This window comes from Anolis carolinensis, chromosome 2 (assembly GCF_035594765.1).
Source record: "Anolis carolinensis isolate JA03-04 chromosome 2, rAnoCar3.1.pri, whole genome shotgun sequence".
Taxonomy (NCBI): Eukaryota; Metazoa; Chordata; class Lepidosauria; order Squamata; family Dactyloidae; genus Anolis; species Anolis carolinensis.
Genome location: NC_085842.1, coordinates 25322489 through 25340817, shown reverse-complemented (window position 1 = coordinate 25340817; position 18329 = coordinate 25322489). Strand labels below are relative to the sequence as shown.

General features: G+C 41.0%; 1 protein-coding gene across 1 annotated transcript; it reads left to right on the top strand.

Moving 5' to 3' along the window:
- Window positions 1-1293: 1293 nt before the first annotated feature.
- On the top strand, window positions 1294-16088 carry zbtb12 (zinc finger and BTB domain containing 12). The gene is made up of 3 exons (XM_062973610.1): window positions 1294-1548; window positions 6578-7188; window positions 10319-16088. Exons 2-3 carry the CDS (start codon window positions 6686-6688, stop codon window positions 11337-11339), a joined length of 1524 nt encoding a protein of 507 aa, XP_062829680.1. The 5' UTR covers window positions 1294-1548; window positions 6578-6685; the 3' UTR covers window positions 11340-16088.
- Window positions 16089-18329: the final 2241 nt, after the last annotated feature.

Sequence of the window (18329 nt, the reverse complement as noted above, 5' to 3'; positions counted from 1 at the left end):
ATCCAACGTTCTGGATTATCCAACACATTTTTGTAGTCAATGTTTTCAATACATCATGATATTTTGGTGCTAAATCGGTATATACAGTAATTACTACATAGCATTACTGCGTATTGAACTACTTTTTCTGTCAAATTTGTTGTAAAACATGATGTTTTGGTGCTTAATTTGTAAAATCATAACCTAATTTGATGTTTAATAGGCTTTTCCTTAATCCCTCCTTATTATCCAACATATTCGCTTATCCAACATTCTGCTGGCCTGTTTATGTTGGATAAGTGAGACTCTACTGTATCTGTTTTGAACTGGATGGCATGTATCTGCATTGCCATATAATCCAGTTCAGAGCAGACAATCTGATTTTATATGGCAGTTTAGAAGGGGTCTAAGGCAGTGATGGCCAACCTGACACGCATGTCAGCACTGACACACCTAGCCATTTTTGCTGACATGCTGCCACATATCTCATTCTATTATTATTGTAGTATATCATCATCATCATCATCATCATCATCATCATTTAATTACTTATTAATCGCCCTCCATCCAAGATGCCCTAGGCGATTTACAAGATAAAATTGTAGAGGATAAAAATACATACATATAAATATTGATAAAATTAACATAGATTAAAAGCTCTAGTAAAGAGCCAGGTCTTGAGTGCTAGGGTAAAAGGCCTTATCATATTATTACTATTATATTATTATTATATTATTCATGACTATATTGAAACTAGAATAGAGAGAAAACAGCGTGGAAACTGCAAGAGGTACCATAGATTTTTGTACATGGAAATAATGGTAGTAAATAGTTTTTGATTTATTAAATACAGTTCTATATTACAATTATATATTTTTGTTATTTAAACTATACGTATTGTGAAATTATTGTTTTTTTCTCGAAGTGACACACCACCCAAGTCATGCTAGGTTTTTTGGTGAATTTTGACACACCAAGCGCAAAAGTTTGCCCATCATTGGCCTAAGGCATTGCAATAGCTATGGCAGTCACAGTGGTGCCAAACCGCATTAACTCTCCAGTGTAGAGATGCAGCCAAGAAGCCCTCGTGTGCTTATGGAGAAACCCAGATTGCCTCCTTCCTTTAAAAGGGGGCGGGGCTATGCAAATCGTACATGCAAATCAACCCTTCCCTTTCATTCAAGAGGAGGCGGGACTATTTGTTGCCAAGGTGACGTAGAGCAGGAGGGAGGGGTGGAGGGAGGAGGGAAAACCCCACCCTTCTCCCATCTGCCTTCTCTTCGGCGCGTTTTGATGACGCCACGGGCCTTAAAGGGGACGCGGGAGTGGATTTAAAGGCTCCCCCCTGTGGGTGGGCTTCCAGAGAGAGGGAGAGAGGTTTCTCCCCGCCCTTCTGTTCCATTGACCTTTCCTTGCTCCTTTTCTTTTTTGTCTGGCAGACAAATAATTGCTCTTCTCCCACCTCCCTTTAAGAAGCCCCCCTTTAATTCCTTTCTCTGGGTTTTTTTTAACCTCCTTGTTTGGCCATTTGGGGCCAGCAGCCCCTCTCTCTCTCCCTCCTTGCAGCAGGTGAGGAAAAGTTGGGCATTGTGTCTATGAATCCCTAGAGAGTGCTTCCTTGTAATATAACATACTATATTGTATCATATGTTATATTGTGTAGTCTCTTAAGAGAGCATTGGAGGCTTAGGGATGTGTGAATGAGAGGGGAGGGGGAGGGATCATGTTGTTCCTGAGCAAGGGGCTGTAGATTTCCTATATATGTATATATATTCTTATTTTAATTTTTAAAGCTTTGTTTCAAGCAATGTGTGTGTGTGTGTTTTAAAATCTTGAATGAATTAGACCTTAAGGGGTGAATGGTGGTGCCAAGAAAGGGATGAGAAGCAAAGTGTTTAATGTTTCCTATTTTACTAAATATATATTCTTATTTTAAAATTAAGGAAAGCTTTATTTGAAGATATATATCTATATCTCTATATAAATCTTGAATGAATTGTATATTATTGGGTGAAAGATAGTGCCAAAAAGGGATAAGAAACAAAGCAAGCAGTTGCAAGTTTCCTATTTTAACATAATATACTATAACATACGCCTACCTGTATTTTATAATGTGTTTTATGAATACTGATGTAAGTTAATAATTTTTAACTGATTTATATTGCACTGTATAATTTTTATATATGCGTTTTATTCTAAGCCGCCCTGAGTCCCCTGTTGGGTGAGAAGGGCAAGATATAAATATTGTAATAAATAAATAAACATATATTGATATAGATATAGATATAGCTGTACAGTAGAGTCTAACTTATCCAACATAAACGGGCCGTGGAACGTTGGATAAGCGAATATGTTGGATAATAAGGAGAGATTAAGAAAAAGCCTATTAAACATCAAATTAGGTTATGATTTTACAAATTAAGCACCAAAACATCATGTTTTACAACAAATTTTACAGAAACAGTAGTTCATTACACAGTAATGCTATGTAATAATTACTGTATTTACAAATTTAGCACCAAAATATCACAATGCATTGAAAATATTGACTACAAAAATGCGTTGGGTAATCCAGAATGTTGGATAAGCGAGTGTTGGAGAAGTGAGACTCTACTGTATATATATATATATATATAAATGTATATATATCATATTGTATTTCCTATTATATATTATATACATCATATATTGTTTCTTTATAATATACACACTCATCTATATATATAAAAGAGTGATGGCATCACGGCGACCCACAAAACGACAAAACTACAGGCCCCCCAACCTCGAAATTTGACAACACAACCCATCATCCACGCTTCTAGGTTGATACAACAAAAAGAAAAGAAAAATAAAGTCCTAATTAGAGAGAGAGGAATAATTGCTTTTATCCAATTGCTGCCAGTTAGAAGGCTAAGCTCCTCCAACTTGGTCTCCTAGCAACCCAATAAAAAATAATAAAAACACTAAAAATTAATACAATAAAATACTATAATAACAGAAAATAACTAAAAATAATACAAGAAAATAATAAAATATAATAAATAACTTACAATAAAATTAATAAAAAAATGCAAATAACGTCAAATAAAAATTACACAACAATTTTTAACCAATACCACCACCTCTTTGCCACAGCAACGCGTGGCCCGGCACAGCTAGTACAGTATATAATGTAATCTGTAATATTTTTATAATATATATCATGTCTCTGTATATATAATATTGTATTTCTATTATATACATTACATATTGATTATATATACAGTAGAGTCTCACTTATCCAAGCTTCTGGATTATCCAAGCCATTTATGTAGTCAATGTTTTCAATATATCGTGATATTTTGGTGCTAAATTTGTCAATGCAGTAATTACAACATAACATTACTGCGTATTGAACTACTTTTTCTGTCAAATTTGTTGTATAACATGATGTTTTGGCGCTTAATTTGTAAAATCATAACCTAATTTGACGTTTAATAGGCTTTTCCTTAATCCCTCCTTATTATCCCAACATATTCGCTTATCCAACGTTCTGCCGGCCCGTTTAGCTTGGATAAGTGAGACTCTACTGTATATATGTGTGTATTATATATATACATAAAACACACACAGTAAATAATGTAATATATTTAATATACTGTATTTCCTATTATGTATATTCTATATATACACACACACACATACACACAGTATATGTTATATATGTGTATGTCACTGTATTTTCAGTTATATATTATATTCATTATTATATATTATATATTGTTTCCATTTTCATTTCATTTCATTTATTTATTCACCCTATTTATACCCTGCTTTTCTCTACCTCGAAGGGGACTCAAGGCGGCTTATATATGGCAATTATTCAATGCATTAAAAACACATCTAAAACATAAACTTAAACTAGTTGCAAAGTAAAAATTAAATACAGATCAACAATTAAAAACATACATTCAATTAAAATCACTCAATCCAAAAATCATAGTCTAGAGCTGTTCCATGGTCATTGCACATATTACACATCTATTATTGCACTACGCTCTTATCCGAAAGCTTGATCCCAGAGCCAGGTTTTTACTTCCCTTCTGAAGGCTAGGAAGGAGGAGGTTGATCTTATATCACTAGGGAGGGACCTCTACAGCTGCGGGGCCACCACCGAGAAGGCCCTGTCTCTCGTCCCTGCCAGCCACGCATGTGAAGCAGACGGGACTGAGAGCAGGGCCTCCCCAGATCGAGGTGGTGGTTCATAAGGGAAGATATGTTCACACAGGTAAGCTGGGCCATAGCCGTATATATTTATATGTATGTACGGGGGCCTGCGGTGACGCAACGGATTAAACCACTTAGCTGCAGAACTTGCTGACCAGAAGGTCGGCGGTTCGAATCCACGGGACAGAGTAAGCTCCCGTTGTTAGCCCCAGATTCTGCCAACCTAGCAGTTCGAAAACATGCAAATGTGAGTAGATTAATAAGTAATCGCTTCGGTGTAACATATTACATTCGGAATAACAGCACTCCATGCAGTCATGCTGGCCTAAACTGACTATATATTATGGGATTTTCTGCCTTGTTATTCTGGGTTATATGGCTGTGTGGAAGAGCCCTAAGCTGATCCACAAGCACTATATTATTATTATTATTATTATTATTATCATCATCATCATCATCATCTCCTTTTATCTCTTAATTGAGACACAAGACAGCTTATGACATTAAAATGCAATTTATAACCTGCGCCACATAAATATTAAAATAGAATCTAGTTTATAAATCTATTAATATAACTTTAATGCTTCTACAGCACCCTTCTGGCTTGTTTTTAAAAAACTATCTTCTTTACTGAGCTGGATCTTGTTGGATACAAGATGCAAAAGTGTGTAAAAACGAGTGAGAATGGGGAGTAAGCTAATTATTTTGTTTTCTTTTTAACAAAGCTGTATTATTATTATTTGGAAAAGCTTTTTATTATAATTATTATATTATTATTTATATATTTAAATCCTGCTTATATCTTGTTATTGAGATGCAAGACAGTTAATGACGTTAAAATTATAGTTTAAAATCTGAAGCGTATCAGTATTAAAATATAAGTAAACATAAAAATCTGTTACAATATTTATAATACTTCCAGGCATCTTCTTAAAAACTATTATTTCCATTAATTTTTTATTAAGTTTACCAAAATAATAATAATAGAATTTAAAACCCCGCTCCACAACTATCTACCACCCCTTATCCCAGGCATGGTCAAACTTCAGCCCTCCAGGTGTTTTGGACCAACTCCCACAATACCTAACAGTCTCAGGCCCTTTCCTTTTCCTCCTCAGCCGTAAGTGGTCAGATAACGCAGTTCAAAGCAGATATTGTGGGATTTTCTGCTTTGATATTCTGGGATATAGAGCCATGTAGAAGTTCCCTAGGATACTAGAGCTTGAATCCCTGGTTTGGCATGGGAACTCATTAGTTTACCTTGGCCAAGTTGCATACTCTTAGCCTCAGAGGGAGGCAATGGCAGACATTATTGAAAAAAAAACCATGGTAGTTTTGCCATAGGGTCACCGTAAGTCAAAACAGGCACGAGACAACTGTAATATCTCATTGTACTGTAAATGAAACAGTTTATAATGTAGCTGTTAATTTGAATCAGAGCTTTCCAAACATTTCATGTTGGCGACACACTTTTGGGACATGCATCATTTTCAAGACAGAGCAATTCAGTATTACTCGCAACCCTTTATAAGAAATACGGACACATACATAAATATATACATAACAATGAAGTGTATGGGGACATAACATATCTCATGAAGATATTTCATGTATTTTCCCAAAAATACATGATTTGTAAGGTTATAACATATATCTCCAAGATGTTTGTCTTTCTTGTTGCAGAATATTTGCCAAAAGTCAATGTTTTCTGAACATCACCAAGTGGATGTTTAGACATTTACACAGATCTATTGTGCAGTGATTACAGTGGACTTACAGAAGATGCTCCAGCTTTCCTTCATAAAAAGGATAATTAGTCTGTTTAGCAAGCCTTGCTACAATGTCTGGTTTGTTGTCAGTAAATATTTGATTTTATACTTATTTTATACATCTGGGGCCACGTAAAAAATTCTCAGCTCAAAAGGGGTTTTGAGTGGAAAGTTTTTTTAAGAAGCCCTGCTCTAGGTGTTTGGAACTTCAACTCCCAGAAGACTCAGCCACCTTGACCCATAGTCTGAAATTGTGGGAGATAAAATCCAAAACATGTGAGAAACACATATTTAAAGAAATCAGATGTTTCCAGTTTTCACTATTTGCGGGTAGTATTGTATCCAGGATTGTGTGTGGTGGTGCGTATTTTCACATTGTATTTCTATGTGTTTGGATGGTTTTCAGTATGAAAATTGTTCAGAAGATTTTTTGTAATTTGGAAGTCTTTGATACCTGGTGGAGGGTTCCAAAAGCCACAGTATATAGCAGGCATGGACACACTTCCTACCGGCTATTTAGAATTGTAGGAGTTGAAGTGCAAAACACCTGGAGGGTTGAAGTTTGCTCATGTCTCATATACAATGTCAAAACTCATTTTCCCTTCCTCTGTTTTCCCCTCTAGTTTCACTTCTCAGCGGCCTTCCAACCTCCAGCACTTCCTGCCCTCTTTGTTCCCAGCTACCTTTTCTGCTGAACAGTTGGACCTTCTTCTCCTTCTTGCTCAGAACCAATGGCATCGGGTGTGGAGCTCCTTCGGTTCCAGCTCCCTGGCCATGAGGCGGCCACTCTGCGCAACATGAACCAGCTCCGCTCCGAGGAGCGCTTCTGCGACGTCACCATTGTGGCGGACAGCCTCAAGTTCCGGGGCCACAAGGTCATCCTCGCCGCCTGCTCCCCATTCCTGAGAGACCAGTTCCTCCTCAACCCGTCCTCGGAGCTCCAGGTTTCCCTCATGCACAGCGCTAAGATTGTCGCTGACCTCCTCCTCTCTTGCTACACTGGCGCCTTGGAGTTTGCCGTCCGAGATATCGTCAACTACCTGACAGCAGCCAGCTATCTGCAGATGGAGCACGTGGTGGAGAAGTGCCGGAACGCCTTGTCTCAATTCATAGAGCCCAAGATCAGCCTCAAGGAAGAAACGGCCAAATACGGGGTCCACCGGAGGTCCAAGTCCCCCAGCGTTGTGGGCTGCACTACTTCTACCTCAACCCGCAAAGAACACTCACGAAAAAGGTTTGCTGGTGAAGAGTTTGTGTTCTGACAAATAGTCTACCAAAGTTTTCTAACATATAGTGACTCTTACACGGGTATCTTCCCAAGATTTGTTCAGAGGTGGTTTACCTTCTATTGAGGGAACATTTGTTATATTCTGGTTGTATTTGTTTTCCTTTTTATAAGAAACTTGACTAGTATGGTGTCCGGGATTCTCCACTTTGAAATCCTTTCAAAGCAAGGTAGCCTATAATGGCACACTATAGACAGAAAAAGAAAAGCTTGTCTCATTCGCATCTTAAAAGAGCAAATGCCCCTCCTTGAACTTAAAACACTTAAATACAACTTCATCAACCATTAACTTTGTGAGATAGAAAAATAGACAAAAATAGACAATTGTGGAGACATTTTGGAAGAGTTCACACATGTGTAATATATACGAGTTACTTAAATATATTTCCAAGTGTTGGAACAGGGCAAGAAAAAGGAAAGACCATGTTTTAAAAGTCAGGAAAATATCCTCCAATTATGCACATGCCTAGTATCAGAAAAGCCACTGGAAGAGAATTAATTTTCTTCCTTGAATGCGATGCCTGTTTTGCCCCCTAAAACATTGCAATCACTTTCTAGAAAGAGCCATAAATGCCCAGGATACAGGCTGCAGTTTCTGATTTCTTAACCCTGTTTAAAGACAGACCTGGAATTCCTGCTCAGACATTTGTCCAAGCAGGGATTCGAATCCTGGACGCCATGCTAGTCAAGTTCCTGCTGAAAATGAAAAATACAACCCATATTGCCCAACTTCCTTGCCTGGTCACGTGGAGGTAATACTTACCTGCCCCAGGCAACCAGAACAAGTTACTTGATGATGTCAGTGTTTAACTGTGCTGTGAAAAATATTTTCAGTAGGCAAGGTGATGGTGCCATCTTCTGGAAGCCAGAGTAGTGATCATATTATCTGCTTCGGGTTGAGTTAAACTTTTCTTGACCTGTTAAATTAAGCTAAAAATGCTGGACATGTGTACAGAATCACCTGTATGAAATGCTTCCAAGCCCTCTCTAAGGATATAGTTCTGAGAAGGACTTTATTTATGGCATGATGTCCCCAAAGAGAAATGCTGGAGCATGATGGCTGTCCAGTGATTGTCACATAAAGTGACCCCTGCTTCACTTCAGCAGAGGCCATGTCATGCATACCTGACTGCTGTAGTGTATTTTCTTCCCTGTTCAGCATATGGCATATGGATAATGATAAGAATTTATTTTTTCTGTAATACTGAGCCCTGGTGTGTAAACATCCCTACTGTATTGTCGAAGGCTTTCATGGCTGGGATCACAGGGTTGTTGTATGTTTTCCGGGCTGTATGGTCATGTTCTAGAAGTATTCTCTCCTGACATTTCGCCTACATCTATGGCAGGCATCCTCAGAGGTTGTGAGGTATGGAGAAACTAAGCAAGGAAGGGAACCAGGGGCAACTAATGACTCTGAACAAAGGATGCCCCCAGGCAGAAAGAGCCAAGAGATGAAGCTTTGCAATGCTAATCAAGGTGATTAACTACAACATTCACACTGGCCTCCTACTGACAAAGAGTTCTTCTCTCACCCTGGACTTTCCACAGATATATATATAAACCTTCCTTGCTTAGTTTCTCCATACCTCACAACCTCTGAAGATGCCTGCCATAGATGTGGGTGAAATGTCAGGAGAGAATACTTCTAGAACATGGCCATACAGCCCGGAAAACATACAACAATCCCTACTCAGAAAATGTATGTGTCTTCAAGTTGCCTATCAACTTGAGGTTTTCTTAGACAAAGAGTATTCAGAAGTGATTTTGCAAGGTCTTTTTCTGAAATATAGCATGGCCCCCATATTTGTGGGATCAGTATCCATTAACCTGCATCTGATAAAGTATGCCCTCTCTGGGTATTTTTCTAGATCCTGCAGGGGTTTTTTTTTAGGTGTCCTGTCAGGGCATTTCCTAAATCCTCTAATTTAATTCTCTGATATGCTTCTGATAAGGTTAACAGCTAACCATCCAGGACAGTAACACTCCAGGACAGTATCCATGCGATGTCCTGGAATGTAAGGGGGGGGGGGGGGTCATAACTGTATAGCCTACAGCACCTGATGTTCATTGATTATTTACCATTTAGATAGTAACCAGAGCCGATCTTGCTTAGCTTACAAGATCAAACAGGACCTCATGCCTTAAGGCAGGCATGGGCAAACTTCATCCCTCCAGATGTTTTGGACTCCAACTCCCACAATTCTTAACAGTCGGTAAGATGGCTGGGATTTCTGGGAGTTGAAGTACAAAACACCTGGAAGGCCAAAGTTAGCCCATGGTATTTAGCTCCTCAATTTCAGATAAGTATACCTTCTGTGATACCAACCCCTGGCTTAGTTTTAATTCTGTTCCCTGAAGTCACATAGCTCTTACTAGTAGTATATGATTTGCATTTTGTTTTGTTTTCATTTCTTGACTTCACAAGGTCAGATTAGGTGGTTCTCCACATGTTGCTTGACTACAAATGCTAGTACCCTCACCAGCACAACCAAAAGTGAGGAATGAGGGAAGTTGTAGTCCAGCAGCATATGACTAGTGCACATCACTGCTCTAGCTGTACTGGATGCCACAAAGACAAGCAATAAAATATGTGGGTTCAGAATTGTTGGGACTTTGAGCCCAAGAAATTCAGGAGAGAAATGTGATTCCAACCTAGATCCACAAGAATTACTACTTTTTACCTCTGGAGCTTTGGCGAGCTCCACTCAGTCAGTTTGAATGGCCAAGGTCAAGTATAGGGAACCTTTGAACCTCTGGTTTACTTTCAATTTTAGGTTCAGTTGCAATGATCAGTGTTTTTTGACCCAATTCTTCCTGGTATTTGAACTGCACCTCCCATGAGCATGACCAATTGACAGGTATTATGGAAGTGATATGGACACTGTGTTTTGGAAAGCTGGAACAGATAGATACTTTGGACTGAGTGCTGGTGTGGTCTGCTGGATTTCATTAGATTTAGAACCAGAGATACATTTCGGGATACTATAAGACCTTTGTCAGTTTAAGTAGTCAGACAGATAGGTCAGCTCTTACTAGATTTCCCATTGTGCACTAACAAGAATATCTTTATGGCTGGCAGGTCTATGCAGCGTCCTGTGAAACTGGAATTCCCACTGGAAGAAGAGCTAGAGATGAAGGCAGAGGATGAAGACGAAGATCAGGAGGATGACTACGGAGATGAAGATGCTATCTCTGATATCTGCATTGTGAAGATCGAGTCAGCTATGGAGATAGCTCAGCGACAGAAGAAGCAGCAGCATCAACAGGCAGGCACTGGCTGGAACAAAGATATGTCACCCCAACAGAGCTGGAACAAGGAAAGTTCTCCCCAGCAGACTTGGGGCAAAGAGTCTTCCCCCCCATCAGAGTGGAACAAGGATGGATCTGGAGACCAGGAAGAGCCTCAAGTCAACTCTACAGTGGCAGAAACCATGGGGTCTTCTCCAGAATCGAGCCCTGAGAAACCCCAACATGGTGTGGTGAAAGCCTCCTACAGCCTCTCTGAGGATGCTGAGGGTGAAGGCCTCCTGATCATCCCAGGCGGAAGCTACTTGGAGGAAACCAGTGAGGCAGCAGCTGTGGCGGCTGAATGCCAGAGCAGTGGTGGCGGGATGGGGCTAGTGCTGGCGGGACTGAGCGGGCGTCCCTTCTCCACCTTTCCTGCCGTAGGGAGAGGTGGTGGCTCAGGAGTCGCAGGAGGAAGCGTCTCCAGAATCATCCGCTGCACCAAGTGTGAGGAGGTTTTCCAAGGTGTGGAGAAGCTGGTCTTCCACATGAGGGCCCACCACTTCATCTTCATGTGCCCCCGCTGCGGCAAGCAATTCAACCATAGCAGCAACCTCAACCGGCACATGAATGTCCACCGTGGCGTCAAGTCGCACTCCTGCACCATCTGCGGGAAGTGCTTCACCCAAAAGTCCACGCTCCACGACCACATGAACCTCCACAGCGGCGAGAGGCCTTACCGCTGCTCCTACTGCGATGTCCGCTTCGCCCACAAGCCCGCAATCCGGCGCCACCTCAAGGAACAGCACGGGAAGACCACGGCGGAGAACGTCATGGAAGCCAGCGTGACCGAGATCAACGTCCTCATACGCTGAAGGAGAAATGGCAGAGTTGGCAGTGTTGAGAAGTGGAAGGGAATTCCTGAGCTCTGAGGGAGGGAAGTGGGGTGTAGTGGTTAGAATGTAGGGGTGGCGAGCCAGGGCTCCTCCTTTGAGTTTTTTGGGATAGGTTTAGTGTCTAGATTACTAGAGGGATGGAAACTCCTGGATTGTGTGGAAGGAGTTTGTGGGTGGGCAGGGGCTAGTGGATTAGAAAAGAAGAGTAGGTCGTATGGGAAGTAAGGCTCCTACATTGCCCAGGAGATGAAGGGGATCTAGTTGGTCAGATTAGGGGAAATCTGGGCAATGAGGTTACAGGATTCCATAGTTCTTTTCACTTCCTTCACAGTTCCCATCCCTCTGTTTTTAATGTCCCATTACCAGAAATCACTACCTCTTTTAAAGCCTGATCCTATGCATATTTACTTGGTAGTTACTATATATACTTATGTATAAGTTGACCACATAAATAAATCAAGGACAGGTTTTGGAGCCAAAATTACAGTTTTTAATATGATTTGTGGGTAAGGCAAATTCATTCTGTGAAGTGGGGAAAGCATCACATTGTTCTGGACCCAGCAGCCCTTGGCTGCCATTATTTTCCACCCAGGATTTTAAAAAAATACAATTTCTAGTCTTATACATGAGTATAAACAGTGTCCCACCTGAAGTTAGTGGGTCCAATTCCCAAGTAAATGGTATAGGATCATGATCTGTGGGTTATTAGGGGAGACGCACATGACTTAATAATAAATACCTCCCCCTCTGCCTAAAGGGGCATAAATGTGACCTCGTTCTATCTCATCAGCCAAAGAAACTGAAAAAAGTCACTGAAGCGATATGGTGTCAGCAGGGAGGGTGAATTGATCTCAGCATAAGGCATTGCTGAGGCTGTCAGATCAGTTGCTTCTGATTTTGGTTAAAATCTAAATTGTTATCAGTCAGCATAAGGTGCAGAGATCAGTTGCTTTTGATTTTGGTCAGAATCCAGTTGGTGTCCCAGGTTGGCTGTGATTCACCAGCATAAGCAAAGGTGACACGAGGGAGAAAAGCAAATGGCCACAAGGAAAGGAAAACAAGGAACAGATAGATTGTGCTTGGGGATTGCAAATTTGGTCTGTTTCTTTTTCTCACTGGCTGCACAGCTATGGAAAAATTCCAGTGCTGGCTCATGGCACCAACATGATTCTGATACTTTGTCTACTGTTGGTAAAAGTGCAAAGACTGGCAACAATCTACCAAGAAGCCTGTCTGCTTTGAAGACACTGAGTGACTAGCATAAAGAAAGGGAAGTTGGCAACAACCTAAGTTTAATGTGTGAATCCCTCTAGAGCTCTAGACTTTTCCAAAAGCTTTGGGCTAACAAGAGTTTCTATTGCGTAGTTTGACTTCAGAAGTATGCTAATCTTGAAGAAAATAGTTGTCCAAGAGGAAACCAGAGAAGTGTGAAGAATAGCTGTTAGGGAGAGCAAGGTTTAGTGTATTATGACAACAGTGTGTGATTGCGCACATTCGACTTTTCAGAACAATTTTTGAGAACAACTTAAGGACTTCAGTCAAGTTTCTAGTCCTCATGGCTGTGAATATGTGCTTGAAACCTGCTGTGTGGTATCATAAAATACAACTTTTGGAATGTGATAACTTTTGTAAGTTATAGCACAGAGATTTAGAAGCATGGGAAGCTCATTTCAGACTCAAAGGAGTCTACTGCTTTTTATTTCTTCTTAAAGGAGTACCTCAAACTCCACCAAACAGAGCTTGATGTAAAACTGTGAATGTAAGAAGGACTCTGCTGTTTTAGACCAAAGAACTATATAATCCAGAATCCTATGTATTTGGGAGCAGCACGTGAGGGCAATAGAACTGCAGCTGGGATCTGCTACTTTTTTTCTTTTTCTTTTTCTTTTTTTGGACTACAGCTCCTTTTAAAAAAAAAGGAACTATTTTTAAACAAGCAATGCATGGAAGTGGAAGAAGACAATAGAATAGGAAGGACAAGAGACCTATTCCAGAAAATCAGAAACATCGGAGGCAAATTTCAGGCAAAAATGGGCATGATCAAAAACAAAGATGGCAAAGACCTAACAGAAGCTGAAGAAATCAAGAAAAGGTGGCGAGAATATACAGAAGATCTGTATAGGAGGGATACAAATACAGAAGATAGCTTTGACGGTGTGGTGAATGAATTACAACCAGACATCCTGAGGAGTGAGATTGAATGGGCCTTAAGAAGCACTGCTAACAACAAGGCAGCAGGAGACGATGGGATCCCAGCTGAACTGTTAAAAATCTGGAAAGATGATGTTGTCAAGGTGATGCATGCCATATGCCAGCAAATATGGAAAACACAAGAATGGCCATCACATTGGAAAAAATCAATTTACATCCCCATACCAAAAAAGGGAAATGCTAAAGAATGTTCAAACTTCCATACAGTGGCACTTATTTCCCATGCCAGTAAGGTAATGCTCAAGATCCTGCAAGGCAGACTTCAGCAATACATGGAGCGAGAGCTGCCAGATGTCCAAGCTGGGTTTAGAAAAGGCAGAGGAACAAGAGACCAAATTGCCAATATCCGCTGGATAATGGAGGAAGCCAGGGAGTTTCAGAAAAATATATACTTCTGCTTTATTGACTATTCTAAAGCTTTCGACTGTGTTGACCATAACAAACTGTGGCATGTACTTGGTGGTATGGGGATACCAAGTCACCTTGTCTGTCTCCTGAGAAATCTGTATAAAGACCAAGTAGCCACAGTAAGAACAGACCACGGAACAACAGACTGGTTCAAGATTGGGAAAGGAGTGCAGCAGGGCTGCAGACTTTCACCCTACCTATTCAACTTGTACGCAGAACACATCATGCGACGTGCGGGTCTTGATGAATCCAAGGCTGGAGTTAAAATTTCTGGAAGAAACATTAACAACCTTAGGTATGCAGATGATACCACTCTGATGGCTGAAAGTGAGGAAGAGCTGAGGAGCCTTATCACCAAGGTGAAAGAAGAAAGTGCAAAAGCTGGGCTGCAGTTAAAGATCAAGAAAACCAAGATCATGGCAACCACACCTATTGATAACTGGCAAATAGAGGGAGAAAACATGGAGGCAGTGACAGACTTTATATTTCTAGGTGCAAAGATCACTGCAGATGCAGACTGCAGCCAGGAAATCAGAAGACGTCTACTTCTTGGGAGGAGAGCAATGGCCAACCTTGATAAAATACTGAAAAGCAGAGACATCACACTGGCAACGAAGGTCCGCATAGTGAAAGCAATGGTATTCCCCATAGTAACCTATGGATGCGAGAGCTGAACCATAAGGAAGGCTGAGCGAAGGAAGATAGACGCTTTTGAACTCTGGTGCTGGAGGAAAATCCTGAGAGTGCCTTAGACTGCAAGAAGATCCAACCAGTCCATCCTCCAGGAAATAATGCCCGACTGCTCACTGGAGGGAAGGATATTAGAGGCAAAGTTGAAGTATTTTGGTCACATCATGAGAAGACAGGAAAGCTTGGAGAAGATCATGATGCTGGGGAAAATGGAAGGAAAAGGGAAGAGAAGACGACCAAGGGCGAGATGGATGGACGGTATCCTTGAAGTGACTGGCTCGACCTTGAAGGAACTGGGGACGGTGACAGCCGACAGGGAGCTCTGGCGTGGACTGGTCCATGAGGTCACGAAGAGTCGAAAACGACTGAACGAGTGAGACGACGACAGCTCCTTAAGTTGCTGGAGATTTCTGCAAACGGTGGTCCAAAAACAGTATCATTTCTAAGTCTAGACAGAACGATCATGCTCTTGTTCAAGGCAAGTGGCTTTCAGAAGCATACTGTCTCTGTTACTGGATGTGACAAATAACCACTAAAGTCTTATCCTCCATGAATTTCATTACTCCCTCTTTTGAAGTTGCTGGTCATTTCTTACAGCACAAAATCCCACAAAATCAGGAGTGACTTGAGAAACTGCAAGTCATTTCTGGCGTGAGAGAATTGGCCGTCTGCAAGGATGTTGCCCAGGGAACACCTAGATGTTTTACCATCCTGTGGAAGGTTTCTCTCATGTCCCCGCATGGGAAGCTGGAGCTGATGGATGGGAGCTCGCCCCACTCTCCAGATTCGAACCGCCAGCTTTTCAGTCAGCAGTCCTGTTGGCACAAGGGTTTATGTTTTCATGTTGACATTGACCTTATCTCAGAGGGGGTTTTTTTTGGCGAGGTTTCTTTTTGGCTTCCTCTGAGGCTGAGAGAGAGTGATTTAATAACCTGGAACACGAAACAGGATTGTGTAATCTGAACAGATGAGGGGGAAAATCAAACCAAATGTACAATCTCTGTGCTACAAATTTCCTCTGCTATTAAAAATGAAAGCAAAGAGCCAATGTTATCTATGGCATTGGAAAGTCTGATTGTATTGGATAAACCCCAGTTTCCTACCTCTGTAAAGCAAGCATTAGCTACACATTTTCAAGTGTTGATCATCACAGCCTTCAGGACTAGAAACTTGGCTTGTTTGTTTGCTTTTAAAGTGGATTTAAATTCTCTGGATCACTGAATGCTGGACCCATTCTAAAAATGCCTACTTACGCAGAATCCTGACAGCCATGAATTGTTCCCAGAGCTGACAAAATGGGATATGGATTTTTTTCTCCTTGTGATGATATAGACTCTGATCTCCTGGACCCTAAGTAGCTTTTTTTGTTTTTCATTTTTTCTTAAAAAAATAAATAAAAACCAATAAAAGCTGTTGTAATTTTGTTGCTTTGTTTAGACTTTGGGTGAAACATCAGTGAGGAGTGGGACAAATATTCCTGGCAATTTGTGTATGGAATTGGCCTTCAGCATTGCTGTTCGGGCATCAGGGCAGTCATAACTGGTGGATTCCTTGACAATGGACTGGTGAATAAGCACTATTATGTAACCCAGACTACAGTAATAATAGTAATAACAACAACAAGGAAAAGTATTTTATTTGTTACTCATCTCTCCCCACATCTCAAGACAAGGTAAACCCCCTATACTCATGGGGAAATAGTGTCCCGAACTTACTGTGGAAACACAAAATAGATTAAAAAAAATTGTGTCAGGAGCGACGAGAAACTGCTAATCACTTCTGGTGTGAGAGAATTGGCCGTCTGCAAGGACATTGCCCAGGGGATGCCTGGATGTTTGATGTTTTACCATCTTGTGGGAGGCTTCTCTTATGACCCTGCATGGGGAGCTGAAGCTGACAAAGGGAGCTCACCCACTCTCCCAGAATTTGAACCGCTGACTTGTCTGTCAGCAGTCCTGCCAGCACAAGGGTTTAACCCATTGCATCTCTGGAGGCTACTACTGGATAATAGGGAACCCTATTGAAAAAAATTTCAACCAGAGGTTTAGCATAGAATTGTCTGGACAGTCTAAAAAATAGAGAGGTCACATTGTGTCAGGTGAAGCTGGGTAAAGGTCCTGGACTTCAGGGTTGTACTGTATAAAACCTATCTCCAAAATAAAACCAGCATCTTGGATAGCTGCCTCACAATTTAGTCTAAAACATGGGGTGAATTCACTGCTCCATTAAGACCGGATCCACTAGGCTCTGAGTTAAGAGATGCAGAAAATCTAACACTATGTTTCCCAGCCTATGGTCTTTCAGGTATTTTGAACTTCAGCTCCTAGAATCCCTGATTTTTGGGCAAAGTCAAAAAAGTCTCTGAGAGTGGAAGTGCAAAACACCTGGAGGACTATCATTTGGGAATCACTGCGCTAAAAGATAGGGAAAGCTGCTAAAGCTATTCTCTTTAATGTTGATCACTTTGTGTTGCCGAAGAGCTGGTGTTACCTGCTGTGATATTCAAAGGCATGAGAGCTAGTGTTTTTTGGGGGTTAGACAAGACAGGCGTGAATAAAATCCCACATTTTATGTTTTGAACTGAAACATATGGCACTGTGGATTCATAACCCAGTTTAAAGCAGATATTGTGGGATTTTCTGCCTTGATATTTTGGGATATATGGTTGTGTGGAAGGGCCCTGGGAGATCAGGGCTTGAATCCCCACTTGGCCCTAGAAATCTGGGTGATTTTGGGCAAGGCCTCACATGCTAAGTCTTAAGGGAAGGCTGAAATTCAGCCTGAAAAACCATGTGATACGTTCACCATATATCAGAAATTGCTTGAAGGCACACAATGACAATTCAGATTTATAGTGCCTCTTCATAAAGGAGAGAAATATTGTTGACCACAGGGCTGGTCCATGAGGTCACAAAGAGTCAGGCGCGACTGAATGATAACAACACAGGGATCGATGCAGTCATGGGCTTTATGCCAGTGAAGAGCCTGGCTATAGTGTCCTCACCAACTTCCTTTCAAGTTCACTCACAATCAGAATGAAGACTGGCATGTAGTATTCCAGGCTGCATCAATAGTTTAGTATTGAGATCAAGTAAAGTCACAGTCCCACTCTATTCTGTCTTGTTTAGACTTCACCTGGAATTTGTCCAGTTCTGAGCAAAGCAAGTCAAGAGGGATATTGACAGGCTGGAAGGTGTCCAGAGAAGTAACCAAAATGATCAAAGATTTGGAAACCAAGCCCTATGAGGAATGTTTAGCTGGGTATGTTTGACTTGGAGGAAAGAAGGTAGAGAGGGGACGTGATCGCCATGCTTAAATATTTGAAAGGATGCCACATTGAGGAGGTGGCAAGATTGTTTTCTGCTCCTCTAGACATGGAGCAATGGGTTCAAATTGCAGGGATAAATATTCCATCAAAACATTAGAAAGACCTGCCTTATAATAAGAGACATCCAACCGTGGAATATGCTGCCTGGGAGTGTGGTGGAGTCTCCTTCTCTGGAGGTTTTTAAGGAGACGCTGTTTTGATTGATATTCCTGCATGACACAATGGGGTTGGATTGGATGGCTTTTGAAATTTCTTCTATGATTCCATGCAAGCTGAAATTTATTTATTTATTTATTTATTTACAGTATTTATATTCCGCCCTTCTCACCCCG